This window comes from Chiloscyllium plagiosum, unplaced genomic scaffold, assembly GCF_037043375.1.
Source record: "Chiloscyllium plagiosum isolate Xiang-an unplaced genomic scaffold, Cpla_swu_hap1 HiC_scaffold_2, whole genome shotgun sequence".
NCBI lineage: Eukaryota > Metazoa > Chordata > Chondrichthyes > Orectolobiformes > Hemiscylliidae > Chiloscyllium > Chiloscyllium plagiosum.
The window spans coordinates 26,182,515-26,203,157 of record NW_028270140.1 but is presented as its reverse complement, the minus strand read 5'-3'; the positions used below and the strand labels follow the sequence as shown (position 1 = coordinate 26,203,157).

The window sequence follows — 20,643 nt, the reverse complement described above, 5'->3', positions numbered from 1 at the left end:
ATGGGAGAAATGTTCACAGACTATAAGCTAAAAGACTAGCAGGATATTTTAAAAACAAATTAAGAACTAAGTACATAAAATAGTGATGCAGAACCAGATGATTGTGTTGTACCTGCATGATGTAGGAACTGGTGGATCCCATTGTGGTTCAGAGTGACCCAAGCAGCAAGAGTTGGTGCTTGTGGAACTTTGACTCAAAGTTGATTAGCTGCAGTTCAAGCTTTGAATGCTGAAACACTAAGGTCGGTGGCGTTGTGGATAGTGATGAAGGATGTTGTAGGTTACAGAGAGACATAGATAAGTGGCAGAGCTGGGCTGAGAGGTGGCAAATGGAGTTTAATGCGGACAAATGTGAGGTGATTCACTTTGATAAGAGTAACCGGAATACAAAGTACTGGGCTAATGGTAAGATTCTTGGTAGTGTAGACGAGCAGAGAGATCTCAGTATCCAGGTACACAGATCCTTGAAAGTTGCCACCCAGGTTTACAGGGTTGTTAAGAAGGCATATAGTGTTTTAGCTTTTATTAATAGAGGGATCGAGTTCCGGAACCATGAGGTTATGCTACAGCTGTACAAAACTCTGGTACGGCCGCACTTGGAGTATTGTGTACAGTTCTGGTCACCACATTATAAGAAGGATGTGGAAGCTTTGGAAAGGGTGCAGAGGAGATTTACTAGGATGTCACCTGGTATGGAGGGAAGGTCTTACGAGGAAAGGCTGAGGGACTTGAGACTGTTTTCGTTGGAGAGAAGAAGGTTGACAGGTGACTTAGTAGAGACATATAAGATAATCAGAGGGTTAGATAGGGTGGACAGGGAGAGCCTTTACGTAGCAGAACAGCCAAATTTCTGGTATTGAGAATGGCTCTAATGCAACGAGGGGTACGTCGGCTTCCAAGAGATCAATTGTGTTAGTGGATTCTGTACTTAGAGGTACAGACAGACGTTTCTGTGGCCACCAGAGAAAAAGCAGAATGGTGTGTTGTTTCCCTGGTGTCAGGATCAAGGATGTCTCAGAGAAGGTGCAGAATGTTCTCACGGGGAGAGGGGGCAGCAGGAGGTCATTGTCCACATTGGAACCAACGACATTGGAAGGGAAAAGGTTGAGATTCTGAAAGGAGATTACAGAGACTTGGGCAGAAATTTAAAAAGGAGGTCCTCAAGGATAGTAATATCTGGATTACTCCCAGTGCTACGAGCTAGTGAGGGTAGAAATAGGAGGATAGAGCAGATGAATGCATGGCTGAGGAGCTGATGTATGGGAGGATTCACAGTTTTAGATCATTGGAATCTCTTTGGGGGTAGAAGTGACCTGTGCAAAAAGGACGGATTGCACCTAAATTGAAAGGGGACTATTATATTGGCAGGGAAATTTGCTCGAACTGGTTGGGAGGATTTAAACTAGTAAGGTTGGGGGGTGGGACCCAGGGAGACAGTGAGGAAAGAGATCGATCTGAGATGGGCTGAGAACAGAAGTAAGTCAAACTGTCAGGGCAGGCAGGGACAAGATAGACTAATAAATTAAACTACATTTATTTCAATGCAAGGGGCCTAACAGGGAAGGCAGATGAACTCGGGGCATGGTTAGGAACATGGGATTGGGATATCATAGCAATTACAGAAACATGGCTCAAGAATGGGCAGGACTGGCAGCTTAATGTTCCAGGATACAAATCCTACAGGAAGGATAGAGAGAGAGGCAAAAGAGGAGGGGTGTGTGGCATTTTTGATAAGGGATAACATTACAGCTGTCCTGAGGGAGGATATTCCCAAAAGTACATCCAGGGAAGTTATTTGGGTGGAACTGAGAAATAAGAAAGGGATGATCACCTTATTGGGATTGTATTATAGACCAGGTAAAAATAATGACTGCAGATGCTGGAAACCAGATTCTGGATTAGTGGTGCTGGAAAAGCACAGCAGTTCAGACAGCATCGGAGGAGCAATAAAATTGACGTTTCGGTTTCTGATGAAGGGCTTTTGACCGAAACGTCGATTTTACTGCTCCTCCGATGCTGCCTGAACTGCTGTGCTTTTCCAGCACCACTAATCCAGAATTGTATTATAGACCCCCCAATAGTCAGAAGGAAATTGAGAAACAAACTTGTAAGGAGATCTCAGCTATCTGTAAGAATAATAGGGTAGTTATGGGAGGGGATTTTAACTTTCCAAACATTGACCGGGACTGCCATAGTGTTAAAGGTTTAGATGGAGAGGAATTTCTTAAGTGCGTACAAGACAATTTTCTGATTCAGTATGTGGATGGACCTACTAGAGAAGGTGCAAAACTTGACCTACTCTTGGGAAATAAGGCAGGGCAGGTGACTGAGGTGTCAGTGGGGGAGCACTTTGGGGCCAGGGACCATAATTCTATTTGTTTTAAAATCATGATGGAAAAGGATAGACCAGATCTAAAAGTTGAAGTTCTAAATTGGAGAAAGGCCAATTTTGACGGTATTAGGAAAGAACTTTCAAAAGCTGATTGGAGACAGATGTTAGCAGGTAAAGGGACAGCTGGAAAATGGGAAGCCTTCAGAAATGAGATAACAAGAATCCAGAGAAAGTATATTCCTGTCAGGGTGAAAGGGAAGGCTGGTAGGTATAGGGAATGCTGGATGACTAAAGAAATTGAGGGTTTGGTTAAGAAAAAGAAGGAAGCATATGTCAGATATAGACAGGATAGATCGGGTGAATCCTTAGAAGAGTATAAAGAAAGTAGGAGTATACTTAAGAGGGAAATCGGGGAGGGGGGTGGGGGAATGGGGACATGAGATAGCTTTGGCAAATAGAATTAAGGAGAATCCAAAGGGTTTTTACAAATACATTAAGGACAAAAGGGTAACTAGGGAGAGAATAGGGTCCCTCAAAGATCAGCAAGGCGGCCTTTGTGTGGAGCCACAGAAAATGGGGGAGATACTAAATGAATATTTTGCATCAGTATTTACTGTGGAAAAGGATATGGAAGATATAGACTGTAGGGAAATAGATGGTGACATCTTGCAAAATGTCCATTTTACAGAGGAGGAAGTGCTGGATGTCATGAAATGCATAAAAGTGGATAAATCCCCAGGAACTGATCAGGTGAAGCTAGAGAAGTGATTGCTGGGCCTTTTGCTGAGATATTTGTATCATCGATAGTCACAGATGAGGTGCCAGAAGACTGGAGGTTGGCTGATGTGGTCCCACTGTTTAAGAAGAGCAGTAAGGACAAGCCAGGGAACTATAGACCAGTGAGTCTGATGTCAGTAGTGGGCAAATTGTTGGAGGGAATCCTGAGGGACAGGATGTACATGTATTTGGAAAGGCAAGGACTGATTAGGGATAGTCAACATGGCTTTGTGCTTGGGAAATCATGTCTCACAAACTTGATTGAGGTTTTTGAGGAATTAACAAAGAGGATTGATGAGGGCAGAGCAGTAGATGTGATTTATATGGACTTCAGTAAGGCATTTGACAAGGTTCCCAATGGGAGACTGATCAGCAAGGTTAGATCTCATGGAATACAGGGAGAACTAGCCATTTGGATACAGAACTGGCTCAAAGTAGAAGACAAAGGTAGTTGTTTTTCAGACTGCAGGCCTGTGATCAGTGGAGTGCCACAAGGATCAGGTGCTGGGCCCTCTACTTTTTGTCATTTACATAAATGATTTGGATGTGAGCATAAGAGATACAATTAGTAAGTTTGCAGATGACACCAAAATTGGAGGTGTAGTGGACAGCGAAGAGGGTTACCTCAGATTACAACAGGATCTGGACCAGATGGGCCAATGGGCTGAGAAGTGGCAGATGGAGTTTAATTCAGATTTACACGAGGTGCTGCATTTTGGAAAGCAAATCTTAGCAGGACTTATCCACTTAATGGTAAGGTCCTCGGGAGTGTTGCTAAACAAAGAGACTTGGAGTGCAGGTTCATAGCTCCTTGAAAGTGGAGTTGCAGGTAGGTAGGATAGTGAAGAAGGCGTTTGGGTATGCTTTCTTTTATTGGTCAGAGCATTGAGTACAGGGGTTGGGAGATCATGTTACGGCTGTACAGGACATTGGTTAGACCACTGTTGGAGTATTGTATGCAATTCTGGTCTCCTTCCTATCGGAAAGATGTTGTGAAACTTGAAAGGGTTCAGAAAAGATTTACAAGGATGTTGCCAGGGTTGGAGGATTTGAGCTATAGGGAGAGGCTGAACAGACTGGGACTGTTTTCCCTGGAGTGTCGAAGGCTGAGGGGTGACCTTACAGAGGTTTACAAAATTATGAGGGGCATGGATCAGGTAAATAGGCAAAGTCTTTTCCCTGGGGTCGGGGAGTCCAGAACTAGAGGGCATAGGTTTAGGGTGAGAGGGGAAAGATATAAAAGAGACCTAAGGGGCAACTTTTTCACTCAGAGGGTGTATGGAATGAGCTGCCAGAGGAAGTTGTGGAGGCTGGTACAATTGCAACATTTAAGAGGCATCTGGATGGGTATGTGAATAGGAAGTGTTTGGAGGGATATGCGCCGGGTGCTGGCAGGTGGGACTAGATTGGGTTCGCATATCTGGTCAGCATGGATGGGTTGGACCGAAGGGTCTGTTTCCATGCTGTACATCTCTATGACTCTATGACTCTGTGAATAAGGAGCTTAAGTTGAAGGAATCTCTCGGGAACAGTGACCATAATATGATAGAATTCGCCCTACAGTTTGAGAGGGAGAAGCTGGAATCAGATGTAATGGTATTATTATTGAGTAAAGGTAACTACAAAGGTGTGGAAGAAGGCTGACCGGGGTTGATTGGAAGGGGAACCTAGCAGGGAAGATGGTGGAGCAGCCAATTTCTGGGGGTAATTTCCGAGGCACAGCAGAAATTCATTCCAAGGAAAAAGAAATATGCTTAGGGGAGGACAAGGTAGCCATGGCTAATAAAAGAAATTAAGGACAGCATAAAAGTAAATGAAAAAACATACAATGAGATGAAGATCAATGGAAAGCTAATGGATTGAGAAGCTTTTAAAAGCCAGCAGAGAACAACTAAAAAAGCAATAAGAGAGGGAGAAGGTAAATACAATACTAAGTTAACTAATACCGTACAAGATTACAAGAGTTTTTTTTTAAAGACATATATAAAGGAAGAGAGAGAAGCAAGAGTGGACATTGGACCACTGGAAAATGAGGCTGGAGAAGTAGTAATGGGAAACAAAGAAATGGCAGAGGGACTTAACATGTATTTTGCATCATCTTCACAGTGGAAGAAACCGGCGCACCAGAACTTCAAGAGAGTCAGGGGACAGAGGTGAGTGTAGTGGCCATCACTAAAGAGAAGCTGCTGTGGAAGCTGGAAGTTCTTAAGGGGATAGCAGAGGAGGTTATGGAGACGTTGTGGTGATTTTTCAGGAATTGCTGGAGTCAGGGTGGGTCCTGGAGGACTGGAAAATGAGTAATGTAACATTCCTGCTGAAAAAAAGATAGGGAGGCAGAATATGGGAAACCATGGGCTGGTTTGCCTGACCTTAGTCATAGATGAGATCTGAAAGTCCATTATTAAGAATGGGACTGCAGAGTACTTTGAAGTACATGGTAAAATAAGCCTGAGTAAGCTTCATCAAGGGGAGTTCATGCCTGATAAATCTCTTAGAATTCTTTACGGAGGTAACAAGCAAGTTAGACAAAGTAGAGCCAGTGGACATGATCTATTTGGATTTCTTGAAGGCCTTTGACAAGCTGACCTGCAGGAAACTGTTAAATATGACAAGAGCCCATGGTGATAGGAGCAAGGGATGGGCATGGGTAGAGGATTGACTGACTGGCAAAAGGTAGAGAGTTGGTATAAAGAGGACGTTTTCAGGATGACAGCCAGTAACTAGTGGAGTTCCACAGGGATCAGTGTTGAGACCATAACTATTCGAGTTATACATTAATGACCTGGACAAATGAACTGAGGCAACCTTGCTAACTTTGAAGATGATACAAAGGTCAGTGGAGGGATAGATATTGTTGTGGAGGCTGCAGTAGGACTTGGACAGGCTAGGAAAGTGGGTAAAGAAGTGACAACTGGAATACAGTGTGGGAAAGTGTGAGGTTATGTACTTTGGTAGGAAGAATAGAGGCATAGACTATTTTCTAAATAGGGAAAGGCTTTAGAAATCTGAAAAGTAAAGTGATTTAAGAGTCCTAGTTTGGGATTCTTTTAAGGTTTACATGCAGCTTTAGTTGGCAGTTGTATTGTTGAGAACACTGATGTGTACTCTATGAAGTTTAGAAGGATGATGAGGGAATCTCCTTGAAACTTAGAGTACTGAGAGGCCTGGGTAGAGCGAGCATATAGAGGCTGTTTCCACTCATAGGAGAGACTAGGACCTGAGGGCACTGGGAACTGAGATGAGGAGGAACTTCTATACCCAGATGCTGACAAATCTGTGAAACTCATTGCCACAGAAGACAATGAGTGTATTTAAGATAAAGATAGGTTCTTGCTTTGTAAGTGTTATGGAGAAAAGGCAGGAGAATGTGGCTGAGAAAGGTATCAAATATGATTGATTGGTGAAGCAGACTCAGTGGGCCAAAAAGCCAAATTCTGCTCCTAAATCTGATGGCCTTATGATTCAGTCTTTGACTAAGGTATTGTATCCCCAGGTAATGTATCCCTGTAGTTGTTGTTTTTAATATCCTGAAGAGATGATCTAAATTCCAAATGTTTGTACAGTTATATCTGAATATAAATATTTCTCAGTAACTTTAAAATGCAGTGACTCAGTAAATATAACAGTGTCCCTTAATCTGGTGGGGTTTGCAGATGAGAGATTTAATATTATGCTTTGCTTGAAAATATTGTATGTATTGAAAACATACAATATAGTGATATTATATTGACACTTCTCATTAGCTATGACTGAAATCATTTTAAAATATGATATCTGTAAGCAACACTATTAATTGAAAGTTCTTTCTATTCTGTTCTTGCATGGGATAAAGCTGGCAAGGCCAAAATCTGTTTCCCATTCTTAATTGTCCTGAAACTGAATGACTTGATCAGACATTTCAGAGTTAAGAGTCAACTGCATTGCTATCACTCTAGAGTTGCTTACGGAGCTAGATAAAGATGGTATATACCCACAGCAATAGCTGGGCCTCTGGATTACTTGTCCCAGGTCAATACTACTGTGCTATCATCTCCTTCCATTTGATATTTCTATTTTGAGTTCTTTTCTGATCCTTCAAAGGGCCATAGCTATACAGAGCCATATTATGTACCAGTCTGATGTAAAGGCATTTGTGTTACACAGCACGATTTCCCCTTTGTTTAGTGCTTACATGCTGAGTTTTCTTGGAGATATTTTTCTCAAAATGGAAAGGGCAGATTGTTAAAGAACAGAAAATGGTAAGGTAAAAGAACATCAAGGAGCACCAACTTGTCAGTGGTTGGAGGGAAGGAACAGAGGAGCCTTTTTGTCTTCCTGGAGATCTGTGTTTGAGAGATTGGATGACCACTTCTGGACGTAATTTGATTCAGTAAACTGCCTCCACTGAGCACTAGCTGAAAATGAAGAAATTTAAATGGTAGAATCCTCCTGCTTACAGATAGAGTATTCTACAAATGGGAAGGATGTAAAAATAATTGTTTAGAAAGAAGCAAGTTTTAAGGAGTGTTCTGAAGATGGAAAGTGAGGGATACAGGTACAGGGACAGAACTTCAGTATTTAGAACATTGCCATCAATGATTAAGCAGTAAAAATTGGGAATGTTCAAGTGGCCTAGAATTGGAGGAGCACAAACACTTCAGGAGACTGTGGAGGAAGAGGAGATAACAGAGATGCGAAAAAGCAAGGGGTTTGAAAACATGACAAGAATATCAAGGTCAAGAAGTTGCTTAACGCAATCACATTATTAGCTGAGTTATTAGATCTTGGTACAAGTAAGGAAGCAGGTAACAGACTTCTGGATGGCCTCAATGTTATGGAATATGGAAGGCCAGAAAGATGTCATTGGAATAGACCAGTAAGGAAGTGCGAAAAGCATGGGAGAGGTTTCTAGCAACAGAAGGTGATTTTAGTAAATGGTGTAGATATCTGGTCCAAATCTCTCCTTGAGGTCAAGCTTGATGCCAGTTCTGAAAACAGTTTGGTTTAGCATCAGTTAGGTCACTGTGAGATGAAGAGAATCAGTCATTAGGGAGTGGAACTTGTGATGGGCCCTGAAAACAACAGCTTCAGTATTCCATTAATTAATTGAATCAAATTTCTGCTCATTTTATATTGGATGTTGGATAAGCACTCTGATCATTTCGAAATGGTGGAGGAGTTGAGAAAGGTAGTGGTGAAGTAGAACTGGGTGTAAATATATATGTAGAAATTGATATTATGCTTTCAGATGATGTTATAAAGCATAATAGGAATTGAGAAATAGAATGAGCCAAGGACTGCTCCTGGGGAAACATCAGAGATCAGATACAGAAGCAAGAAGAGAAGCCACTGCATGGTATAATCTATCTATGCTTGGACTGATAAGAATGGAACTAAGTGTGAACAATCCTACCAAGCTGTTTGATAGTGGAGAGACATTGTATGAAGATAGTATGGTCAATCGGGGGAAGAGTAATATCAGCAGACTTGTAGGAAAGTGAGACATTACATAAGAATAGAGAATGATGAACGTTATCAGTCAAGGTGGAAATCATGAATAGAAGTTGGAGTCAGCAGCAGTTTTGGGGAACAGTGCTGAGGAAACAGATGTAGGTCTGAGGGAGCAAATGAGATTGAACAGGGCATAAGGGAATGCACAAGAGAATCTAGAGAATGATACGAATTCAGGGCTAGGGCAGGAGGAAGTTGGGTGAGGCAAAGAGTGTGAAGAGGGTGAGGCGGCTGATTAAAACACAGGAATTTGCTGTAAAGTTACAGCTTGTGTTGAGGAGAATGCATGGTATCTTGGCCTTTACTGCAGGAGGGCTGAAATATAGGTTTAAGGAAGTCATATTGCAATTGTACAGGACTTTGGTGAGACCACATTTGAGGAACTGTGCACAGTTTTGGTCTCCTTATTTAAGGAAGGAAGTAATTACCCTTGAGCGTGAGTGCTACAAAGTTTCACTGAAATGATTCCTGGGGTGAGGCCAAATAAGGCCTATGTTTGTTGAAGTTTAATGGAACATAGGCAGCATTGGAACATGTCAGATTTTTTGAGTGATTTAATAGATTAATCGCCACGCAGCTGTTTTCCCTTAGCTGGAGATTCTCGAAAACAGGGACACTGTCTCAGGATAACGGCTCTGCCATTTAGGACTGAGATTGGAGAAATGTCTTCATTCAAAAAGTAGTTAACCTTTACTGCAGACTGCTCTTGAAGCTCAGTCCTTAATTATTGTATATTCAAGACTGAGATTGACAGACCTTTGGACTTGCAGGGATTTGAAACTTATGGAAGCGGGTGGATAAGTACAGTTGGTAGAAATCTTACAGACAAATGGGAAAGACTCAAGAGAATGAATCCCTACATGCAACATTGATATAAAGACAGTGCATAAGTTTATTTTTCCCTTTATTCATTCATGAGATTCAAGTATTGCAAGCCAGGGCAGCATTTATTGTTCATCCCTAATTGTCCAGAAGTGAAACACACTACCGAGAGCTATGATGTGTGCTAGACCTCTTACGGGGGGCATATTTTCTCCCTAAAAGATATTAGTGAACCAGATGAGCTCTTATCACAAATAATAAGTTATATGGTTAACATGAGGCTTGCTTTTTATTTTAGATTTTTTCATTGAATTTAAATCTCATCATCCACCTTGGTAAGTTACGAGTCAACGTCTCCATATTTTTGGCCTGGATTTCTGGATTTCTAATCCAGTGACTCTACCATAATGCCACCACCTCTTTTGGGATTGTCTCTGGGTGATGCTCCTCTAGATTCTTCACTCCTCTTGCTAACTTTTTCGGCAATCCATTTGTTTTCACCGTAACTTAGCACGTAGGAGTACCACTTGGTGATTTTTGTTTTCATTGCATTTCTTATGTGCAAAAAAACCCCAAAATATCTGCTGGGATCCATAATTTAATATTAATGAGGAAATTTCAGAGCAGAGAATGATTTTATATTTTGCAACTATGAATTGGGAATAACGTAGAATAGACTGATTTCAAAATCGATACTCCATTTTGAGAAATTTATTTTGGCCTTCGATATCTATCAACTGCAGCAAATTCTATAATAATGTTTGTATTTCTGGGTGGCTGCACAGAAAAATGATAGAACCACTGAGAAATTTATATTGAACTTGCATTGTGTAAAGACTTTTGTTCGTTACAAAGTCTGTCTCCATTTGTCTGGCCTTTCAGTCAATCTATCAGCAAACACAATGCATGTAGTCAGAACCTGCAGTTAAGAGATTAATGTTACCAAAACCTTTGAAAAAATATTATTTATAAATATCTAGGGAATGAGGTACCGTGAATAATCCTAACAAAGCCCTCATTATTCTAGAGAAGTCTTATATATTTTGAGAAAGATTCTGACTGAAATGTGATAAAGAAGGAAAAGAACTCAACATCAAAAAAAAACCAACACTGTATTACCAATGAGGTGATTTACATGCCTCTGTTGGCAGGGAACAGTACCTCAGGAAGTTTCTTTGTCCGCTTTCTCCAGAAGAACTTTGAGTGAACCAGCAAAGTTACCAGGTCACCACCACCATCCCATCAACCCACCACTGTTTTATTCAAGCTAACTGCTGGGTACAAAGAAATTACTCTACATCATGTATGAGTTAAAGAGCAATAAAAGGCCAAAGCCTTAGGCCAAACTAGGTAAAAATTCTTTCTTGTGAATAACTGAAAGCAGAAAAGTGAAACCCAAATAAAGGAGACAGATTGTTTTGTCCCATATGTGTGCTAAATAATTTGAGTTCAGAATCAATTACTGCTGTGTTCAAAGTAGAATTCTCTGAGAGGTTCATGAAACAGAAAATGAAAGATTGATCTTTCCAGACCTTCTCACCTCTTTCTTCCCCCTTCATCCATTATAACTTCCTCCCATTCTGCAGTCTCTCTCTGGTGCTGCAGTTTCTAACTCCAAAAGTGCAATCACCTTTTCTTCCTCCCCCACCACCCTTCAAACAATGGACTTTCCCATTCCAAACTTATTCCCTACCATTCACCATTGTGCAGTCTCTTATCCCCCACTGTCCTGCAACCTCATTCCCCTGCCAATCCTTCTGCAATCTTTTCCTTCTCCCAGCACTAATGAAGGTAGAAATTGAGTATGGAAATATGTTTCATTCAATTTCTATTTGGTGCCACTTTAATGTCCTTGAACAAATCCTGAAGTTCTGCTGTCACTGTTTCTGCTGCATTCAGAGGATTAAAACTTATGAAAGTGAGAAAGGTAAATACTTATTGGAAACAAGACCTTTGAACTGGAAAGTTGCAATGTAATGAAGAGTGTAAGTTGGTGATTAAATTATGGCATGGCAGTGGGGGTGAAAAGTACTCCTGCAGTTTCCCATCAATACTGAAAATGTTCTTCTTTTCAAGTAATTTTAATAGTGGCTACAATACCATCTGACCAGCGTGCCTGCTTAGAAAACTGTTCATCTCTACTGTCCTAGTCTGAGCTACAAAACAAATTAGTGGCCAATTTTGCTGGTAGTGATACCAACTCTAGCGATGTAAAAAATGGAAAGACTATTGTTCAGATTTTGCTGCTAAAATAACAATGAGTTTAATGATGATCACTGTGACTCATGTGCAAATTTCAAAATTTGATGTTGACTGTGATAGTAAAGCTTTAAATTGAAAATAGATTTGACATGTGCATAGCTGTATCAGCCTGGGCTTATCTTTGGACATTTTCTATTTAAACCCCTGAACACAATTTTCAATTTCCTAATGTTATCCTCTTTTATCCGTATAGACTTAAATGTGAACAATAAAACACAAGCCCAAAGCTACATATTTATGAAACAGGAGTCTGTTGTAGAATCAGTAAGATGGTTATGAGTTCTTAATACTGTCGAATTAAGCTTGGAATGTTCCAGCCTAAATGTTAGGACTTGAAATTGTCCCAAACAAAATAAATCACATTGAGAGAGCAGACCAGAAGTTGAAATAAAGTAAACTGAAAGAAAAAGTACGACCAACCTCTCAGCATCTGAAAAGATATTTAGATTACTTGGAAATTTATGAGACTCATTGTGACTCATCTCGGTTATTCACTCTGTGGTTCAGCTGCTTAGACAATTAGTTTATGGGTTATGAAAGTTGTCCCTGTATGTCAATTCATCCCAGTACATTAAATGTACAACACAAGCAGTAGGTAATCCCTGAGGAAGGAAGAGGACACTGGATAGATTATTATGTAGTTTGTACCTGTCAGGCATTCAGGCTTTGATTTTGGTTTCGAAGCTGACAGTGTTGCCTGCTTTCCTGGGCTGACAACGCACTGAACTCTCTGTGAGAAAAGCACTCCATTAGATTTGGAATTCCCAAGGAAGATCAGTTGAGAACTCCTTTGTGGTTGGATTGAGAGCTCCAAGTTTGAGGATTGCAGGTGGGGGCATTCAGATTAGAAACTCCCAGAAGGGGAATGGATACAAATACCTGTTGTGATACCTGAAACACTTTTTTTTATATAAAAAGTTGTTTTCATGTTAGTAATTCTTCAGTTTTTACTAATCTACTATTAATCAAACCCTATTATCTTTTATACCAGAAATATGTTGGCTACATTATTTCTAAGTGTAAGATGATGGGCAGAATCTCCCAGGCCTTCCCAGAGTGTTTGGAAGGGCAGGTGTAGGAATGTAATGGATGGCATACACAGGTTCTGCTCCCAGATGGCAGATTGCATGTTTACTATTTGGTTCTGAGAACTTTGCAGGTGGGTTGTTTTTCCTAATAGTTGTTGGTGGGAACCTGTTTTGGTAATGAACCTGAGCAAACCCCTTCGAAATCAAGGAGACAGCTTAGACCCAAACTTCTAGTTTATTTAGAGGAAAATTCCAGATATGATTTGATCAATCCATTGCGAGGCTTTAGCAAAACATACTTTATTCTTATAACACAATTAAAATGCAAACAAAAAAACCCCAAAAATTGGCAAACATAAACTCAGTTGAAAGACTTAATAAAATAATATATTATTTAACTGTGAATCATCGACTGTTCCAATATAATAGCATCCCATTAACATACCCTTGGCAAAGGCATATTTAGTAAAAGCAATTTTTCTCATGAGCTATCTCCTCCAGTCCAGAAGAAAGGAACACCAAAAGAAACAATCTAGAAGCAGACAGCGAACTATATCTAACAGCTTCAGCAGCCAACTCTAAACCCCAACTGAAACCACAGCTAAAACCCTGGCTCTGTGTGAGTCTCACTCCAACAACCCATGTTTTTTTTATCAAATTTTTAAAAAACAGTCAGGGAGCTCAAAGCTGTTTACGCATTGCTTCTGAAGCAGACATTCCGTATCACTGTAGCAATGCCTCCCTACAAGAGAGAAAGCACAAATCTCTCTCAAAGGCACAGCACTGTCATGTTTTGCATTCATTAGCATATCATGAATACTCATTAACACCCAGGCTACTGGAATTGTATTCACAGGTGTAATCATATTGGCCAAAAATGTGAACTACTTCCATTCATAAACCAAAATGTATGTATATATGAGCTGTGAACCTTTCCCTCCAAGCTCTGGTGAGGCTTAAGCTGGGATGGCGAACAGCAATCCCATCTCCATCTGGATCAGCTGAGTGCTGTATCTCTCTCTCTCAAACCTCCTCCTGTGGGATCTTTATTCTAGACTGTAGCAGTCTATACTAATGGGCAGTAATCTGAGAGAGGCTAATGTTATTGAAGCATACGTTATCCCAATTCTCTGATGTTATAGTAAAACTGTCACTGAAAATACTCGCCTTCTATTGCCCTTGTTTTATGATGGGGAACAGGAACTGATGTTGGACCACGTGGGTGGAGATGAGAAAATCTGGGGTTATAATTCTGAAATGTAACCCAGACTCAACTTTGTTATTGATACTTTATTTTGGAAAAAGACTATTTATGTGACTTCCTCACCTTGTTATTGCTTCATATTTGGGTGGCACGGTGGCACAGTGGTTAGTACTGCTGCCTCACAGCGCCAGAGACCCGGGTTCAATTCCCGCCTCAGGAGACTGACTGTGTGGAGTTTGCACGTTCTCCCCGTGTCTGCGTGGGTTTCCTCCGGGTGCTCCGGTTTCCTCCCACAGTCCAAAGATGTGCAGGTCAGGTGAATTGGCTATGCTAAATTGCCCGTAGTGTTAGGTAAGGGGTAAATGTAGGGGTATGGGTGGATTGCGCTTCGGCGGGGCGGTGTGGATTTGTTGGGCCGAAGGGCCTGTTTCCACACTGTAAGTAATCTAAACTAATCTAATATTAATGTTCCACACTTTACAGGCGATTCTCTGCTGATCTAGCAAACTTTCAATGGGTTATTCAGTAACTCCCCTTAACCAATTTGGAGAACCTTTGCATAGAGATCCTTTCCTTCACCCTCTTGCGTATAGTCCTCATTGTTGTCTTGTCATTGTAACTCTTTGAGTTACGTAGTTATACAACAAACAACTAAAAATAAGTACTTTTGAAACCTTTGCTGGCCTCGGCTTCAGTCCCATTCAGTCCCAATTGAAAGGAGGTACTTACCATCCCAATTGTTTGCTGAATTGGTTGGACTCTAGACTCTTCACTAAACTTGCTCCCTGTTGCAGGTGTTGAATACTGGATTTGGAGGTGCCTGTGTTGGACTGGGGTGTACAAAGTTAAAAATCACACAACACCAGGTTATATCATGATGAAGGAGCAATGTTCTAAAAGCTAGTGCTTCCAAATAAACCTGTTGGACTATAACCTGGTGTTGTATGATTTTTAAGTTTGAATACTGGCGGGTATGTTCAGCCAGGCCTCCAGTAATATCCCATGTCTTCAAACAATTGACTTTGGTACCTGTCCACAGAATGTCTGAGTTGCTTCTACTGCCAATTTAATACTGATATTTACCAATGTTAATTAATGTTCCAATTGGCTAAAATTGGAAGAACAGCTAAGCTTCCTCACTCCTCTGAAAACATGCAGTTGGGCAGTTTGGCATGCTCAGCACTTCCAGCATAAGCTTGGGACATTCGGTAATGGAGACTGGAACTTTGTTTTAGGCAGGCTGAGTGTCAGTTATAATTATCAATGGAGCTGTGCTTAAGAGTAAAATTTTGAAGACCATTTTGTGGAAGTGTTGGGAAGAAAGCAACAGGAAGACGCCTCATCCTGATTTTCTCGTACTAATATGAAAAAATAAAGCAAGTGGCGACTTCAGTTCTTTACAAAAACATTTACAATATTACTACACCACTTAAAATCAAAGTGGGGTTTCTTTCTGAATAAACCTGCTCATCAAAAGTAGCTTTGAAATGACTATCATGCAACTGGTGTCATGCATATCAAAAAAAAGGTAATTTACAGTTTTTAACCTGCCAAGACATTTCATGATGTTTCTGTTACTTGCATAGTATTTCTGGAGAAATGCAAGGATTGGGATTTGCTGCAACAGATCATGTAGATTGAACCATTAAAAATGGAGTGAGGACATTATTTTGATATCATTTTTTAAAAGAAAAGTGGATGTTTTATTCACAGCTAATTCTGTATGATCTATCAACCTAATTTACAATAGCTAGAACTCTAAAGATATAAGCTGAGGCCTGCTGTGTGATACTGTATATTAGGGCTTTGTTTTGAGATGTTATAAGCTGATATTAAATTACATTAACATAAGTTGACATGAGAGTGAATAATCTGACATGAAAATGATTGGGTATTATAGCAGTAATCTTACCTGTGTAAAAATTGGAAGATTCAGTTACCTCAAAGTGAATCTGACACCTAGAAGGTATGTGTTAATGCAGATAAATCTAGAGAACTGCAGCAATTAATATGGTGATAAATGTTAAGCTTTGAAGGAGTTTGGTTTTTTTCCACAAACCTTCAACTGTTGTCTCAGCCACTTAGAAATACTAGAATGCAGATTACAGCTGTTGTGAAATGCGTGTCAAATTGGAATTCCAATGAACTCTGTCTATAAGGTGGTTAATATTCCACAGCCATTGTTATCATGGGCAATGGTTGTGCAATTTTTCATATATCTCATATATGAAAGGAACAGAGACCAAATTTGTCGGAGCTTGAGACTTCAGAGCTGTGAAAAATGTGGGCAAATTCAATAATGCCAGATCGCAGCTACCTTTATGTTGAGTAGCAAAGAAATACAGTTAAATACAAAATCACAGTAAACACACCTTTAGATACATTACTGTTCTAGACACCAATCGATTTTTGAAGCAATCCACTGATGAATTTGAGGATGAATTGTATTCGCATCAAAATATTAAATCAATCAATCTGCTTAGCAGAAGAAATCCATGAAGTGAAATAATGAAAACTGACTCAAGCTGCTGATGGTCAACTCTAAGCTTGCTTAGAAGAGACCAGGGAGGAAACCGCCTGTCATCACCTTCAATTAGTTTGTGCTGTGAACAAAACATAGTGATTTGTATAGACTTGATTTATCAAAGGTTTCTAACGGGCTTTCTTATAATTTTAGAAGGAACGGTTGTGTTGCAATACTAGCCCAAAACACCTCTTAATTGTCAAGCTTTAGTACGTGCAGAGTAATTTAAAAACTGTCACTTTTGTCATCAATAATAACCAAATAAAATTCATAGTAATTTCCTTTTAAAACTATTTACCACATTCCAACTGAAATAATACATTTCCATAATACTATCTGAGATTTGGAGAAGTTTGGGAAGTCAGACTTGATGGGTTTAGCTAACAGCATTGGGCAAGAATGCATCATTGAATGTGAACAGCATTGCACTGCATTGCATTCATGTTCAACGATGATGACCACATCTCTTTAAAACAATGTAAAAATAATTATTTAATATTACTTAATAAGTTATCACACCTCTTTAATGGCTAGGAGAAAGTGAGGATTGCAGATGCATTCCTGATGAAGTGCTTATGCCTGAAACGTCAATTCTTCAATTCGTCAGATACTGTCTGGCCTGCTGTGCTTTTTTAGTGCCATATTTTTTGACTCTCACCTCCTCGGAGCCCTGTCAGAGTTTGATATAGACCAATCAGTCTTGACTAAAGGATCTATGTCTGATTTATCTGTACTTTGAAAATGAAATGTTTGCCCAGATTTAATTTCTCTCAAAATAAATTAATTTTCAAATATCCCCAATCATATCTTCCTTTCTCTCTATCTACCAAGTGATGAGGAATTTACTATTCTGTTGGCAGATGTGTTGCAACAATGATTTCCTTAACTGCAATGTTTGCCTTATTTTTAATGCCTTGTGACCAGAATTGGCTGATAAATTTGTTCATTCATTACAGTGAAGGGTTAGCAGAACTTGCACGTGACAGACTCCAACAGCATCCACATCAGGATTTCATTGCACAGATTAGTGTTAAACCCTTGGAATCACACAAAATGCATCCAATCTTTAAATTCTCAGATTATCAGAGACTAGATGTACAATTGAAGATGCACAACATGATTCTGTGGAATACCTAATGCATGCACCTTCGTGGGAATTAACTGGACAGATTCAGATTCCAATAGGCAATATTTTCAGCTTTCTGGGACCCTACGCAGATATATCCAAGATTCAGAAATTTCAGAGAGCTTCACAGTATTTACCTCGATAATCATCCAGGAAACGTCAGACAGACTAAAACCTAATATATAATTTGGAAAGTTACATACTTGATTCCCACCATCATCCCACACTCACATCCCAACTTTTTGACCTAACTACTCTGCTAATCTGACATGGATATCACCCTCAAACGTGACTACCACACCCGCCCCAACGACCATGTAAACTGTGAACATCATCTTACCTTTTAGTTTTGGTGTCTTACTCTGGACTGGTTTAGGTGAGACGCATTCAGGTCAAATTCAATTTGTTTCCACTAAGTTTTGAAGCACTTATTCTAAAAGTGTTTGGAAAGGTTGCACTTGAAATGCACGTAATCTCTGAGGTACCCTTGTGTGAAGTGACTACTTGACAACCTGGTTGACTTGATAAGACTTGCCCTCCTGACCCGATGACCTCCCTGAGCAGTCTTGAATACCCCCACAATTTTGCCCAGCTACCCCTAGTCAGACTGTCAACTCCCATTGATCTGTCCACACCCAACCTAATTGCACTACCGACCCACCCAACCTGCCTATCCCCACATCTCTCAGCTTCCCTAGATATCCCTACCCTACCTCACTGGCGACCTCACCCTCAGACTTGGCTACCCCGCAGTCTACTTCACCCACTAACATTTGTTTACTAACACTCAAACTGAACCTTTAAAGTCATCATACAGCAACTTGGGCCGTAGGAAGGGGTAGGGTGTGATGTGCCCCATCCTGCGTGACTTTACTCTGAAGGGGATTCCCCCACAGAGGCTCAGCATCCCTGTGAAATTCTGGCTCCAACGATCCCAGCAGAAATGCACAGCAGTGTTGAGTTGGCGAATCATAGGATTCCTACAATGTGGAAGCAGGCCATTTGGCCCATCAAGTTCACACCGATCCTCCGAAGATCATCCCATCCAGAGCCAGCTCCTTACTGGATCCCCATAGCTCTACATTTCCCATGGCTAATCCACCTAGCCTCCACCCTGAACACTAAGGGCAATCTAGCATGGCCAATCCACCTAACTTGCAAAAAGTTGGGTGTGGGAGGAAATCAGAGCATCTAAAGAAAACCTGCGCAAACAGGAGGAGAATGTGCAAACTCCACGCAGACAGTCACCCGAGGCTGGTGTCAAACCTGGGTCCCTGGTGCTGTGGGGCAGCAGTGCTAAGCACTGAGCCACTGCGCTGCCCACAAATTTCTGTTTAAGGTTGACAATCCGTAATCTTTGCCACTGCTTGGGCCAATAAGCTGAAAGGCTTTAAGATATTGTGATATCCTGCCAGACCACAACTGCAATTTGTCAAGAATCATTATACTTACGTTTAGTCATAGAATACTAGACTTACAGGTGACCACTTCTGACAAGACAGCCACATTTTCTTGTTGAAAACTACGTTTTTACCTCCAAGAAGTGTGAGAAATGCACACTTGCCATTAATCTTCCAATTTAAAGCAAATTGATAATACTTGTGTGTTGTCTTTCCGACAGGTGGGAATTTGGAAAATGGAGTACCTGTTCATCCAGCTGTGGAGTAGGTCTACAGACCAGGGATGTGTACTGTATGCACCTTTTAGTTCGTGAAAGTCGTGAAACGGTTATCCTCAGTGAGAAGAATTGTCCTCAGCCAAAACCTGACAATGTGCAAGCCTGCAATCAGTTCAACTGCCCTCCAGACTGGCACTCTGAAGACTGGCAACAGGTACTCCCTACAATCTGTTCGAACTTTGTATCATGTGACACTGAATTTAGGCCAATCAACCTGATATTGGCTCACTGAAAGACCTAGACAATATAAAATTGCAGTTGAGAGTGTGTTGCTGGGGAGCGTCCGAGGAGCAGGAAAATTGACGTTTTGGGCCAGAACCCTTCATCAGGAACAAAATCGATTTTCCTGCTCCTCAGATGCTGCCTGGCCTGCTGTGCTTTTCCAGCAACACACACTCAACTCTGATCCCCAGCATCTGCAGACCTCAATGTCTCCTAATTTAAAATTGCATCCCAGCTTTATCTGCCAAACTCTGCAAATTAATCTTCTTCAATTACATGTCCAAATTTTTAATGAAATTTTCCATTGAATCTGACTCTATCATATTTTTCAGTAGTCTATTCCAAATTCTAACATTTCTCTGCATTTAAAAATATTCTTCACTTCTTCCCTTCAGAATCTTTGTTGATTATTTAAATCTTTAATGTTACTGATCCACTTGCTGAAAGGAATGATTTCTTCCTGCTTGCTCCATAAGAAGTCGTCGATATTTTTCGATACATCTATTAAGTCTCCTTTAGACTTCCCTGCTCAAAGGAAAATTAACTCAGCTATTCTAGTCTCTCCACGTATGCAATCACCTGATTCTTGGTATCAGCCTGATAAACCTTATCTATACCCGTTTCATCTTTCCTGAAGTTTGATATCTAGAACTGGACACAAAGCCAGCGATCTATGAAGGTAATAGCTGTTTCACTAAAAAGAAAATGCATGCTCTAGAAATCCATCTATGGATGTATATACCATAGTTACTAATGGGATTGGCCTAAATATTACGCTATGGTCAATTTTATATACTCCACGTTTACTGCTGCTCGCATCTGAAAACAGAAGATGGCATGGTGACTCGGTGGTTAGCACTGCCGCCTCACAGCACCAGAGACCCTGGTTCGATTCCAGCAGTAGGTGACTGTGTGTGTGGAGTTTGCATATTCCTCCCCATCACTGCTTGGGTTTCCTCCAACAGACCAGAGATATGTTGTTTCAGTGGATTGGTCATGCTAAGAATTGTCCTGTAGTGTTCAGGAATGTGTAGGTTAGGTGGATGGGGTCAGTGTGAGTTGCTCTTTGGACGGTCAGTGTAGACTTGATGGGTTGAATGGCCTCTTTTTCCACTGTAGGGATTCTATATCTCCAGATGTTTCTACATCTCTCTTTCAGTTGGCTTGCCGATATAAAA

General features: G+C 40.6%; 1 protein-coding gene across 2 annotated transcripts in view; it reads left to right on the top strand.

The window, feature by feature from the left end:
* The window catches only part of LOC122563665 (ADAMTS-like protein 1), a 571,728-nt gene that overhangs the window by 461,077 nt on the left and 90,008 nt on the right, over nucleotides 1-20,643 (top strand). For both annotated transcript variants that reach the window (XM_043717704.2, XM_043717714.2), the window contains one exon: nucleotides 19,187-19,397. In XM_043717704.2, the coding sequence (XP_043573639.2) occupies nucleotides 19,187-19,397 (211 nt within the window). The remainder of the gene's footprint in view (nucleotides 1-19,186; nucleotides 19,398-20,643) is intronic.